Here is a 14,248-nt window from a genome sequence, read left to right as displayed (position 1 = left end):
GCTTATCTTGTTCCTGACCTTAGGGGAAAAGTTCTCAGGTTTTCACCATTGAGTATGATGTTGACTGGGGGTTTTTCATATAAGATCTTTATTATGTTGAGGTATGTTCCCTCTAGACCTACATTACAGTAAGTTTTTATCATGAATGGATGTTTTACTTTGTCTAGTGCTTTTCCTGCATCTATTGAAATTATATGGTTTCTATCCTTTCCTCTTATTTGTGTGACATATCACGTTTATTGTTTTGTGAATAGTGAACCATGCTTGCATCCCAGGAAAAATCCCATTTGATTATGGGTGCATGATTTTTTAATGTATTGTTGCATTTCATTTGTTACTATTTTGTTGGGGATTTTTGCACCTATATTAATGAGAAATATTGGCCTGTAGTTCTCTTTTTTGTGGTGTTCTTATTTTTTTTTAAGATTTTATTTATTTGAGAGACAGAGAGAGAGAAAAAGTAGGGGGCAGAGGCAGAGGGAGAAGCAGACTCCCCACTGAGCAGGCAGCCCAATGTGGGGCTCAATCCCAGGACCCTGAGATCATGACCTGAGCAGATGCAGCTGCTTAACAGACTGAGCCTCCTGGGCACCACTTTTTGTGGTGTTCTTATCTGGCTTTGATAAGAGGGTGATACTGGCCTCAAAGAATACATTTAGAAATTTCCCTTCCTCTTCTATTTTTTGGAATAGTTTGAGAAGAATAGGCTCTAACTCATTTTTTAATAACTATTTTTTGCCATTTTAACTACTATGTGCCTTGGTGTGGTCCTCCTCTTTCATTTGAGAAATACCTCTCTGCTTCATTTTGACTGATTTTCTGTGTCTGTTTCTGTGTTAGAAACGTCAGCTACTTCTCTTGCTCTTGATAATAATAGCCTCATGAAGAAGAGGTCCTGTAGTGACCTGCAGTGCATGTCCTGTTCCCCAGGGCCTGGCAAAAGGAATATTTCCTAGGTGTGTTGGTATCCTCTGCTATCGAGTCTTGACCTCTTTTTCCTTTAGTCCAGTTGTCTGCAGAGGCTCTCTTTGCCTATCATGGGCAGTGTTTGGTCCCCAGCAGGAGCGGGGCACATTTTAACAAAGTGTGTGGTTGTCCATTTGCAAAATGAGACCTGCTCCCTCTGCAGCTGGAACTGATGTCCCACACAATGCCTGGGTGGGGAGATGTGATGTTGGCAAGATTTGCACTGGTCTTCCTGGGGAGGGGCCCACAGTGCTGAAATCAGGGCAAGTGTGACTGAAAAGGGAGGCTCCACCAAAGCGCAGGGTGGTGTGTCTTGGTGTAAACAAGTTAGGTAAACAAGTGTCAGAGCCAGGCTGGTTCCTGCAGGTGGCTGTTGTTCATGCTGGGGAGCAGGAGAGGTAAATGGCACCTGCCAGCTCCTTTGTTCCTGGAGGGGTTGCTCCACGATTCTTGTCTCTTGGAGCCACAAGCCACTCTGAGATGAGCAAATCACTCCCTCCTGTCTTCCCTCGGTGTTTTTCAAACTGCTGGTTCTAGCTGTATATTTGGGCTATTTGTGTGCTGTTTCTTTAATGCTGGGGCCTCAGCTTCCTAATGCCCTCCATGCTCTCACCCGAGCCAAGCCCCTGATTTCTAAAGTTCCAGGCTTTAAGTCCCACTGGCTTTAAGAATTCACAAATTCAGCTCCTCTCACTTTCAAAGGCAAATATTATGGGGATTCATTCTCCAGTTGGTGGGTTCTCTAGTGTGAAAGTCTGTTTTTCACTCTCTTCTGTGCCACCAGCTCCCTCTGTACTGCAGATGGCCCCAGTCCACTTCACTCTAAGACCAGGTTTTGGCCCTTTCTACCTTCTTTGATCTGGCCTCTTCACCGTTTAGTTGTGGAATTTGTTCTGCCAGTCTTCAGGTTACTTTCTGGGTTATTTATGCAGATAGGAGTGTTATCTACTTGTATCCTTGGGAAGAGGCAGGCTTAGGGTCCTCCTACTCTGCAATCTTCACAGCCAGCCCTCTACTTGACAAGTCTTTTAAACTCCACATCTCTCCATCCATCTCAATAAAATGAGAATCACAAACTCTAGAACATAGTCATAGAATAAAGGGGTATAAAAGCCTTAAGCTGACTTTGAACTTTTGGAAGGTACTGAACTATGAAATCCAAGAAGGTTTCATGATTGTCGTTCAAGCTAATATGCACCCTTCCTAAAGTAGCAAATCTGTGTGTCTTAGCCAGAGAACATGTTTTATGGCCACACCAAGGTGACATCAGGGCCGCATGTGAGCACTGCACACCGACTCACCTGGGAGTGGGGCAAAAGGAGGGATTCTAGCAAGTACATTTCCTCTCTCCTAAGTGTGCCTGAGGAGTGTCTTTTTACCCAGAGTTCAATTCTCTGCTGGAACGTTCTCTCCTCTCCCAATTACCTGGGTAGAAGTGACTCCATTCCAAACACACCCTATCACAACACTTGGACACACAATGTCATCACCAAATCCTGACAAAGAGAGTCATCACTTCATGATTTTGAATCATCAGAGAGGTCCTGGTTCTTACCAAACATTTCTAATGGTTTCTAATTGCCTAAGGATTTCCGTGGGGCAAACAATCCCCTATGGGCTGCTGATGGAGCTTTTGCCTTCTCCAACCAAAGGACCAAGTTTGAGTTCAATTCCAGAAGAGAGAAGTCCTTCCCATGTGTCCTGATTAGAAAACGAGCCCCAGCAGCATATATCTTTGGTTGGTGTCTCTGGAAAATAGTGGGATTTTATTTAGTACTTGTGGAGTGAATGCATTTCATATGAAGCCCCTGACCGCCTGGCTTCAGGCTGTGTTTTCAGGTTCATTTTCCAGCACTAACCCTCAGACTCTACTTGCCAGTACTCTAGACTTCTTACTATTCTCCAAAATGCTCTTTCTGACCTCCCTAAACATTAGAAGCAGAAAGGCCTGGCAGAAAGACTATGAGCTTTAGACTCTCCCAAACAGGTCCAAATCCTAGTTCTGGCCCTTCCTATATGCTACCTGGGCAGGTTACTGCACCCCTTGAAGCTTCAGTTCTTTGTAAAGACAGGAAAATATGACCTACTTGGCAGGACTTCTGAGGTGATTAAATGAGGTGTTTACCTAAAAGCCCCTAGCAGTGCCTCCATCTTGGTAGGAAGCCAATAAATCCTGAAGTCTCTCAGGATCTCTATCCTCACTTCACTGAGCAGCACATTGCTCCTCATCCTTCAGATCTGGCTCGTATGCCACCGCCAGGGGGAAGCCTTCCCTGAATGCCAAGGCACAGGGCAACAGCTTGCCCTTCCCCAGGCACTCCCAGCACTGACCACATCATATTCCAATGACCTATTTGCACATCTGTCTCACCCACTAACCTGTCAACTCTGCAAACTCCCTGAAGGTGAGGACTACGTCTTAATCACCTTTGTCAGGCCAGCACCCAGCACCAAGCCTGGCGCAGAGCTGATACCCAACAATTGTTTGGCAAGTGGGTAAATTAAAGAACACATAAATGTTCCATGGCCACCCAAGTCTGAGTCAGGCAAGAGATAAGAGTGATCCTACCACCGCTGGGGTTAAGTGAACCATACCCATCACGAAGGCAGTGACTTCTCCTGACGAGGCAGGGCACCTCACTCTCGGCAGAATAGGAACAAACATGAAATCGGGCATCAGCCATCATCTTGTTGAAAGAGACCACAAACCTTCCTAACCTAACAGCTCTCGATTCCTCTTCAGGAGGCTGTTTATTTACTTATTTTTGGTGTTTGGCTGAGAGGCATTTTGTAGGTGCCTGTGTGCTACTCTGGACCTGCTCCTGCCCAAACAACTGTCTGGAAGCCCTGATTGTGTGCACCGTGAGCACACGCTGGCTGAGACAGGCCCGCCGAAACACGCAGTCCCTTGGAAGGCTGGGAGCCATTACAGTATGGAATTAGGAGGGGTTTCTGTCTTATCACTGAAGTGGCAAAAGAATAAGAAACTACTCCAATTCACTAAGTGCCATTTATGTCTTTCCTCACATGATAATCCCTGTTAGGTTTAATCAATTTCTTTTTTGATCTTAGTCATTTGGAATATTTCATAGATGAATATATATGTATGACATTAAAACCCAGGTTTTGGGGCGCCTGGGTGGCTCAGTGGGTTAAGCCGCTGCCTTCAGCTCAGGTCATGATCCCAGGGTCCTGGGATCGAGTCCCGCATCGGGCTCTCTGCTCGGCAGGGAGCCTGCTTCCCTCTCTCTCTCTCTGCCTGCCTGCCTCTCTGTCTACTTGTGATCTCTCTCTGTCAAATAAATAAATAAAATTTAAAAAAAAAAATAAAACCCAGGTTTTATAAAGATATAAGATCATTAAAAAAAAAAAAAATCCCACCATCTAGATGGTGCTCTTACAATCTTCTCCATCAGCCTGGGTTGATGTCTCGTTTTTCATCAACTCTAATTGTACCAATAAAAAATGACATTTGATTCTCTAATTCTTATATCATTTAGTTGAAGTGAGAAAAAGATGTTTCTTAAGATCCCAGTTTTCATCCCTTACTATCCTATGCACATAGGCACATGGAGCATAGGAGAGAGCTGAGGCTGGAGAAGAGGTCCACTTAACACCCACAGGCTGGTGGGCTTAAGTGAAGCTAGAGGAAGAGCCCTCGTCCCAGACAGGACAGGGTCCTGCTGGCCCTCCAGGCAGGACTGGCCCCCCATTCTTTTGGCTAATACACACAAAGCATGTTTTGTACTAGCCCCATGCAAGTAACCTAACATGCATCATCTCATTTAATACCTACAATTTCACCATCACATACAAAGAATTTGGTCAATTGTAAAAGACAGCCATCTTGTCTCCTCCTTATGCTAAAGGCCATATCTGTTCATTTGTTCATTAGTTCATTAATCCCCTTTATAGTTCATAGTTCACAGTTCATTAATCCCCACTAATACCAGCCATATTCTCAGAATTGTGCATAAAAAATTCAACATTTTAGACAGCCCAATGCCTGTCTCAATTCCGGTGTTGCAGAGAGAGAGGGTGTGAGCACTTCCAGAGGAAAGCCAGAAAAGCAGGGACACCCTCCAGGCTGGCCTCAACAGTTTTCCCTTAGTCTATCCTCTTTTCCCCCTTTTTATTTATACAACACACCCCAGCTTTCAGCTACGCATCATGATTTGGCAAAGGCCTACCTGTTTGATGTCATCTAGTCAACTAGATAAGAACCAGCAGACTGTCCAGAGAGGCTAACTGGCCCATTCCCCAGCCTTTTTTTTTTTTTTTAACCCCTCAGTATATTCTAGACTAGATGGTTATACTGTGTGATTTGAAAGTATTCCGGGGCCAAAGAAGTTAGGAGGTTTGCCCAAAGTCACACAGAGCCAGGACCAAAAGCCATGCAGGCTCCTGGTCAAGGCTGTATCTGCTACTCCATCCTGAGTGAGCCAAACATGATGTTGGTGTCTAAGATGACCATCACCCTTAACTCTACAAAGGAATTAACCTTTGAAAGAGAATCTGAAAACCAACACATGTGAGAATGAAATAAATTGCAAATGTTCCTCACAGTGGAAGATGGGAGGACACATGTGTCCCTTGTGTTGTGGACACATCGTAAATCCCTACCACCTGCTGAGAGGCAGCACAGCAGATGGAAAGCACAGGCTTTGCAGTGTGAGGCACAAGGCTTCAATCATGCGGGGAGCTTAACCTCTTCTACCTCACTTCCTCAGTGTTAAGCAGGTTCAGCTACTACTGCTATGTAGCTGAAAGGGGCAAATGTATGTGGAGCTCTGTATACAATATGGTTTCTTGACAAATATTGGTTCCTCTACTCTTGGCTTTGACAGAAAACACCCCAGAGGTCCTGGGAAGCAGTTCTTCAATGCCAACTGCCTTTACTTAGGAAAAAAATAAAAATAAAAAACTAGGTCTTAGGGGAACAGCTAAGAATCATAAGATGTGGTCACGATTGAGATGCTATCTATGGCAAGAATGCCCGTCCTGGCGATGTGGCTCTGTGTGCACGGGGGTGGGAGGCGTGGTGCTGGGATATCCTGCTGACAGTATGACGTCAAGCACAGGAAACACCACCTTTAGAGTGTCTCATTTTCAAACCATAAAAGACTAAAATTACATATGTGTATGCAGAATGGTGTTTCTTAAAAAGAAGAGGCGGTAGGAAGAGAGAAAGAATCTATCCTGATGTCTGCCTCACTGCTGGTCTGTGGAATGTCTCCAGCAGTTAGGGAGCGAGCTGAATATCCACGCATGGTAAAGACTGTGCCCAGAGACGCAGCGGGAAACACAGCTGCAGGGCGGCCGTGACCTGGGACGGGTATCTTCTAGCTGCCTCTTGAGACACCACAGGGGCTGTTCCCTTGGGTTGAGTCCATGTTCTACCACAAATAGGTAGAGTGATTTGGGAACTGAACGTTTACTTCCCCTGGGTGACACTCCTCTTTCTCATTCATGAAATCAGACTGGAGGTAACACAGAGATGAAGTCATCTGCACAATGTTTCAGATGAGCATGGTTGTGAACAACTGGAAGCCCTTGATATGTCAGGAAAGGCAAACAGATTTCAGCGTGAACATGAAATCTCACCTAGAGCCGGACCGAAAAGCACTGGGAGGCAGCACCTGGTCTTAGTGGGCAATAGTGCTTCACTGCATTAGTGAGATCCTCTCAGAGTTGCTGGAGAATCATACTCCACAGTCCATAAAAAATTAGCATTCGAAAGATCAGTCTGATTTATAGTGGCAGGTTTGCCTTTCTAATGATGTTTTGCTTAAGCCAATATCAGAATTATGATTTGTGTTTCTAAAACCACACACCAGCTAGGGAGAAGTATTGGGAAACTGTAAAATCATGTTAGGGAAACAAAGCTGAGATTTTAAATGTGCAATTGATAATCCATTAGGTGGATTATCAATTTATTGATAATAAATAATTTATTGATAATATTTATATACTATATATAAATATATAATAAATAATTTATTGATAATAAATAATTTATTGATAAAGGTCAGTTTTCTTGAGGGCAGGGACCGTATTTTAATTACCATAGAATTCTCTTCATATCACTGTCCAGAGAAGTTCCCTGTACTTAGTAGATGCTCGATTAAACTTCACTACATTAAATAATGGAGAGTTTGGGGAGTAATTTCCTCCTAAGGAGTCAGATTATCAAGCATAGAATTCTGCCCTTTTTTAAAAGCAGAGGTGAAGTGGGGAATAAGGGAATGGAAATATGTCTATCACTTCTTACGTGCTAAGATTAAGAATTATCTTACTTAATCCTCACTCTAATCCTTTGGGTTTGGTGTTAACGGTCATTCTCAGTCTCTGGGTTAAGGCTCAGAGAGGTTAAGTAACTTGTCCAGTGAACCACAATTGATCAGTGGTGAGGAGAGGATTCAAACTCATGTCACTTTTGACTCCAAGGTTAAGCAGGGGACTTCTTCCCTAGTCTTGTGAAGAAAGAATACCAATGATTTTGACCCTAACTGAACATGATGCTTTGTGAACCCACTGAGATTCACTTCAAGCACTCTGGAGTGTCTGATTACCGCTACTAATAATACCTCCTAGACAGTGCTTCACAATTAACAAATGATTAACAAAGACAGCTTGCAGCTTCCCAAACTGCAAAGGGCAATAACAGCAGCATGGGGTGGAGGGAATAGCACCGGACTGAGAGCTTGGTCTTACCACGGCTCTGGCAGGGATTATCTGTTTGGCCCCGGGCTAGTCACTTTCCCTCTCTGGGCTTTACCTTCTTCTTCGTCTGTAAAATGACTGATAGGGACCAAAAAATCTTTCCAGAGCTGTCAGGCTATAGGGAAAGCTAACCCAACAGTCAAAGACAACCAGCCAGAGGCTGGCAAAGGGGGCTGCAAGCAAAAGCCTACAGAACAGCATTTTCAAAAACCAGAGATCTATTTCCACCAGCATAGGGCAGAAAGCCTCAGACCCATAACAACAAGTCCCTTCAGTCCTAAATCAAAGAGGGGTCAGAGCGCCATTCTCTTTATGTGAAGCAGGCCAGGCCACGGGCTGCATCTCTTTGTGTCCACCCCCTACGGGCTTCACGCTCATTGGCTGCCCCATTCCCCATCCACCATGCACCATCACTCCTCCCCAGGACCAGAGTCCTAAACCTATCTGTAGCTGAGTCTACATCAGGTGCTTGATGCCTAACTAAAAACTTCCCCAGTGTGGTGGTAGTACACGGGGCTTGACTCACACTTGATTTTTTTGCCACCCCAAGACTTCTCACTATCAGTTTACAGAAGCATCAGCTGCGGGGCGCCTGGGTGGCTCAGTTGGTTAAGCGACCGCCTTCAGCTCAGGTCATGATCCTGGAGTCCCAGGATCGAGTCCGCCCCGCTCTCATGCTCTCTCACTCTCTCTCAAATAAATAAATAAAAAATCTTAAAAAAAAAAAAAAAAAGGGCAGCAGCAGCAGCTGCTGGGGCACCCTGAGAAAGAGCGAACAGAAAGGGAGTCTGCAAACCCACTGCTTTGACTAAGGGACTCCCTGTCACTGGAGCTGCTGACAGCTGGTACCAGAGGCTATAGGCTTACACCCCTTACAAAGCCCAGTTCCAGCCAGAATTTGACATTTCTGGAGGATTTTTCTATCAGCCACGCAGATGCCTGTAAAACACCTCCATTCAAACACACAACTCCAGGGAAGACTCAGTAGCCTGCAGTCCCAAGGGCCAAGTGCATTTAAAAGAGGGGGAGGACAAAGCTCTCTTCCTAACCCAGCTCAACAGAGGACACAGAATTGCAGACCACACATGACAACTGATCAGTGGAGGAATCGAAGGAATTCAGCAACCCAGTAGTTACAGTCCCCACATCCTGACGTAGGAAGAGGGACCCAGGGTCATCTTTGCTCCACCACTTTCTTTCCAAGTCTCCCTGTCTTATCTCCTGAGAGGATAAAGGAATTCCCACCATGCTTTAAGAATCAGCTAGTATTGTCTCTGTGTTGTCCTCACTCCATATTTTTTAAAATGGGTGTAACAGTCCTGCCTCACCAACTCTCAGCATGGTTGTAAGGAAACGTAGGACATCATTCATGAAAGGGCTTTATAAACTGTATTTGGGTAAAGGATCAGTGTTACTAAAAGGCTCTGAGGGAGGATTAGGGTAAATTTTGCTCCTCATGGATAAAAATACTCAAGACACCCTACTTGCTAAGAATGGAGAGCAGCCCCCCCACCCCATATCCCGGTGCATAGAGGACTACAGGCAGCTTGTAGGGAGGTGCATGACTAGTAAAGAGTCCCATTCTCAGGCTCTCCAGCACCTGTCACCATCACAGCTCAGCGTCCTACCTCATACCAAGTAGCCGCCCTGTTCTCCATGGCCAGGTGCCAGGATGGCCAGTCTGATACTGTTTTCTCAGAAAAAAGTGGTAGAGTTAGTGCATGAGGACCTGAAGACCAGAATGTGACTCTCAATCCTGACACCTATGGGTTGTATGAGCTTGAGCAAGTCACCTGACCTGTCTCAAAGTCAACTTCCTCACACATCAAGGGGGCATAATTATATCCCACCCTGAGCCCCTACCAACTGCACAAGTGTGTTTGAAATCAGAAAAATGCCCTTTGCAATCTGTTCATTGCTGCCATTTGTGAATCATTAGTTTGTTAAGCACTGTCTCATGAGCTATTATTAGTAGCCATAAATAGATGCTCTGAAGGGCTTAGAGTGAATTTCAGCATGTTTGATTAGGGTCAAAATATGGGAAATGGTGCCAATAGATCCATTACTCATGGTCCTGTGTCCCAGGAAATAGGAACATGGCTTATGCTCCTTTCAGATAACTCCTGGGATGGGGATTATGCAGTTAATACACCAACTCACATTCCAGAAGCCTTTCAAGGTCTTCAAAGCCCGAGGTTACACAGGTAACAGATGGCAGGGCCTGGGCTCAAGCCCACTTCTTTGGCATCCTGCTCTCACTCTCTTTCTACCAACCCTGTGGGTGAGTGGAAAGTGGAGGGAATGTTGACATGGAACATGTGGGCTCCTCTCAGCAAGCACATGTCGAAGCTGCCACTCCTTCTTGTGAGACACAGATGAAAGAGTGGCTCAGTCAGAGCCAATTTCAATTGCTGTTGAAACCAATTCAAACATTTCTCAAAGTATGCAGAAATGTGAGCTACTTCCCGATTTATTTTCTTTTAAAAATCTTAGGAATTAAAAAAATTTTTCAGCGGCACCTGGGTGGCTCAGTGGGTTAAAGCCTCTGCCTTTGGCTCAGGTCATGATCTCAGGGTCCTGGGATCGAGCCCCATATTGGGCTTTTTTGCTCAGCGGGGAGCCTGCTTCCCCCCCCCCCCGCCTGCCTCTCTGCCTACTTGTGATCTCTGTCTGTAAATAAATAAAATCTTAAAAAATATTTTCAATTTACCTCATGATTCAGTTTTTTAAAAGGTAGATATAAATACACACACATTCAAATATATGTATGTAGATGTATGTATGTGTTTGTATAGACTTCATTTTTAATTCAGTATTTAATAAATTACAGGGGTTTCGTTTAAGACTATTTCTGGCAGGGGGCACCTGGGTGGCTCAGTGGGTTAAGCCTCTGCCTTCAGCTCGGGTCACGATCCCAGGGTCCTGGGATCAAGCCCCACATCGGGCTCTCTGCTCAGCAGGGAGCCTGCTTCCCCCTCTCTCTCTGCCTGCCTCTCTGCCTACTTGTGATCTCTGTCTGTCAAATAAATAAATAAAATCTTTAAAAAAAAAAAAAAGACCATTTCTGGCAGGAGTCCTAAGGGATTAATTAAGAGACACTAAGAAGGAAAGAAGTCCCATCCAGGGAGTAACCTAAAACCTAAAACCTGTAAGTTCAAGCTCCAAGTCAGAATTTCCACTTGTGGCTGAGAAGAGAATGTGTCCCATCTTCTGACAGACTGTCCCTCCTTCCCCCATGCCAGGGGATCTCCCAGGCCCTTACCTGACTCTCTCCTCTTCAACTCTCTTCAGGGCAGCATCCCGCTGCAGCACCTTCATGATGGCTTCTTGCTCCTCCTCTGTCAGGAAGCTCAAGTCAATCATTTTGAAAATCATACACAAAATGAAGAGCAATGAATCTGGCTTACAGTTCTCAAAGCAAAACAACTATGCCTGTTGCTCAATGATTAGAAGATGCAAAAAAAAAAAATTAAATGAAGTAATGTCTTGTTCAGTTCTGCAGCAAAAGTCTTATGTTGGCTCTGCCAAAGTTTTAGGTGCCTAATTGCAAAGTCCTCCGCACCCTTTCCAGTGAGGAAGCGGTGGTCTGTGGGACGACGTGGAGAGGAGGCTCTCAGAAGGACGTTGCATTCCTTACCAGCCAGGTCACTTGTTCCCACAGTGGCATTCCTACTCACACTCCCACTCTGGACCAGTCTTAGACTCAGTTTATTATCAGACTCAGTTCATTCGTCTTGCGTGCAGGTCATCAACTCGAGGAGAGGCAGCAACATCTGAGCATCTCGTGACACCTGGGGAATCAGGAGACAGTGAACGTGTGAGGCAGTGTGAGGCAGTTCTGTAAGCATTGCTCGTTTTTACAAGATTTAAAAGGTGCCTGGGGAAAGAGGATGACCAGTGAGATGGTCTCCGAGATCAAGGAAACCGATTTGGTCAGCTTCTTGAGCAAACGGGTCATGAAACACGCTTCTACTCAATTCCAGAACGCCAAGATGGAGAGCACACAAAATGCCTGTTGATGTTTGACAACTCACTGAGGAAAGCAATGGCTGTAAAAAGGAGCTGGTTCTCGCTCTCCAAAATCATGGGATGTTAGGCTAAAAAGTCACACTCAATGTCAGTAAGACCAGGAAGACGTGATTCCAGCTGTCAAGTGATCATGGGTAAGAAACTAGAAATAAAAATTTGCGGGGCGCCTGGGTGGCTCAGTGGGTTAAAGCCTCTGCCTTCAGCTCAGGTCATGATCTCAGGGTCCTGGGATCGAGTCCAGCGTCAGGCTCTCTGCTCAGCAGGGAGCCTGCTTCCTCCTCTCTCTGCCTTCCTCTCTGCCTACTTCTAATCTGTCTCTGTCAAAGAAATAAATAAAATCTTTAAAAAAAAAAATTCGCAAGCACTCACATCTCCGTGAGTAGGAATGTTGCACGGGAACGTATCTGGGCTCTGTAATGACAGGTCATGAGCTAGTATCACGTAAAGGTAGTGTGCACAAAGGGCAGACTGTTATTCTTCACCTGGTCCCAACTCTCACCCTTGCTGGATCTAGAGCAACTCCCCAAGATTGCTCCCTTCATTTCTGAGGATGAAGAACACTTACTGGTACAAGTAGACAAACTGGGGGAAAGGAAGAGGCAACCTCCCCCAACCAAAGTGAGGATTTTAAGTAGGACTTTGGGCAAGAATCTTATTTCCTTTGAGGCCACTCAAACCCATGTACAATGAGAAGGTGACATGCAGAATTTCACAGCTGTTTGGGGCTTCAGAGGTCCCCTACTCCAGGATGGGGGCCCTTTAACAAACACAGTGCTTCACAGACAACAGACACTAAGAATCAAGTATTCAGTAAGTTTTAGGCAGTCTCATTTGAGAATAAAACAGTACGTGTACCACTGAGTCCTTTTTATGAATAAGTTCCTCACTTTGGCCAAATAGAACCCCTGGGAAGTATCCCCTTGGTCACGTTAGCAAGTGACCCCCACTCTGAGGCTCAGCTTTCTCATTCCCACTTGCCTGCCAGTAGGAGGTCCCTCACAGATTGTAAAGATGAAGTGAAATAATGAAAATCTAACAGCACGTATCGTGCATCCTCTACCAAAAATAGCAACTAAAAATATATTCTAGCTTCCTTTCTGAGTTCACACTTTTGTTCTATCCCCCCAAATAAGAGTGTACTTGGTCATGGCATTCCCTTTTCTCTTTTGTGTTCTATTTCTCTCCGATCTCCCCCATGAAGTATAGAGTTCAAAAACAGGTATTCTGATGACCTTTGTTTTATATTCCTGAGGCTCTCTGAACGTAGCTCACACTGACTACTCAAATATTAAGAATGTACTAAAATGTACATGCATTTCTATAAGTCGGTGCCTGTTTGCTCATCTTGAAAAATACTCACCCTTCAAAGATGAAAGTTACCATCTCCAGGAAGCCTTCCTTAACTACCTCGGCTAGAATTAAAAGTAGATTCACTTATTCCTCCTAACTCTTCACTCCCTCCCTGAAATAGCCATACAACCATGATGCCACGAGAGTAGGCAGATTATTCATCCCTATCTTCCTATTGTTGAGCCTGACCTGTGACTTTGGTCAATGGAATGCTACAAATGTGATACAAGCATAGGCTCATGTGGGTTGGCTTGGCTGCTTATACTCCTGCCACTGGCCCCAAGAAGAGCCTGCCCCAGGTAGCTCCTGCCTTTCCAGTCTGAGTCCCAGCAAAGGAGATGTAAGGTCAGACCAGAACCTGAGCCGCCCGGAGTATGTGAGGCCACCCCAGCGGACCTGGAGATTATGGGAAGAAATAAATAATTGTTGTTGGAAGCCACTGAAGTTTGGGATTGTTCTATAATCCTTATGTTGTGGGAGCCTGACTAACACAAACACTTTCTTCTCCATATACCCACCTCCACCGCTGTAATTATTTATCTTCCTTCAGTCACTCCCATTTGACTGGGAGTCTCTGAATGTGAAGAAGTAGGTAAGTCAATGAATGAACCTCATCCAAGTACACAAGTTCACCAGCGGATGGCTGTCGATTCTTTCCTGCAGAATAGCTTCTTTGATGCATAGTAACTTCCTTAGACCTCAGAGGCTAACAAGGACCTGAATTTAGGCCACTTTTGGAGAACCATGGATGATGACATATGGTTCAGTGAGAGACTGTTTTTAAAGTCAACGAGTGCAGGACAGGAAGAGATAAAAGGAGAGAAACAACTCAGGTTGTCCAGCGGTGGTAACTAGGAGCATTGCTGAAGGAGGAAATGCTGGTTTCTACACCTTCATGTACAACCGCAAGCTAACCAGTGCTTCTGCATAAGAGCTTCCAAGAGTTAAAGGTTTTTCCCCCAAATCAGTGAGACAAAGGGCAATGTCTTCATTTTACAGAGAAAGGAGGGAAGGGCTGAAACCTCTGACTCCTAATTGTGAGAGAGAGCAGCAGAGCCCTTGGATGGCAGTCAAGACTCTTCAATACCAGCTGCTTTCCCAGTTCCCAATACTCTGGATGTTCTCTGTCATGGAAGCTAATCACGCATTTCATTCCGCAAACATTTACTGAGAGCTTAGT

At 45.0% G+C, this 14,248-nt stretch overlaps 1 protein-coding gene across 2 annotated transcripts in view; it reads right to left on the bottom strand.

The window, feature by feature from the left end:
• The window catches only part of LOC111154440 (synaptotagmin like 2), a 66,532-nt gene extending 55,480 nt beyond the window's left edge, over nt 1-11,052 (bottom strand). For both annotated transcript variants that reach the window (XM_022514039.1, XM_022514040.1), the window contains exon 1: nt 10,952-11,052. In XM_022514039.1, coding sequence (XP_022369747.1) covers nt 10,952-11,052 — 101 coding nt within the window. The remainder of the gene's footprint in view (nt 1-10,951) is intronic.
• Between the last annotated feature and the right edge of the window lie 3,196 nt (nt 11,053-14,248).

Source organism: Enhydra lutris, unplaced genomic scaffold (genome assembly GCF_002288905.1).
Source record: "Enhydra lutris kenyoni isolate GAN:26980312 unplaced genomic scaffold, ASM228890v2 scaffoldscaffold37, whole genome shotgun sequence".
Taxonomy (NCBI): domain Eukaryota; kingdom Metazoa; phylum Chordata; class Mammalia; order Carnivora; family Mustelidae; genus Enhydra; species Enhydra lutris.
This window is presented reverse-complemented; position numbering and strand designations above follow the sequence as displayed.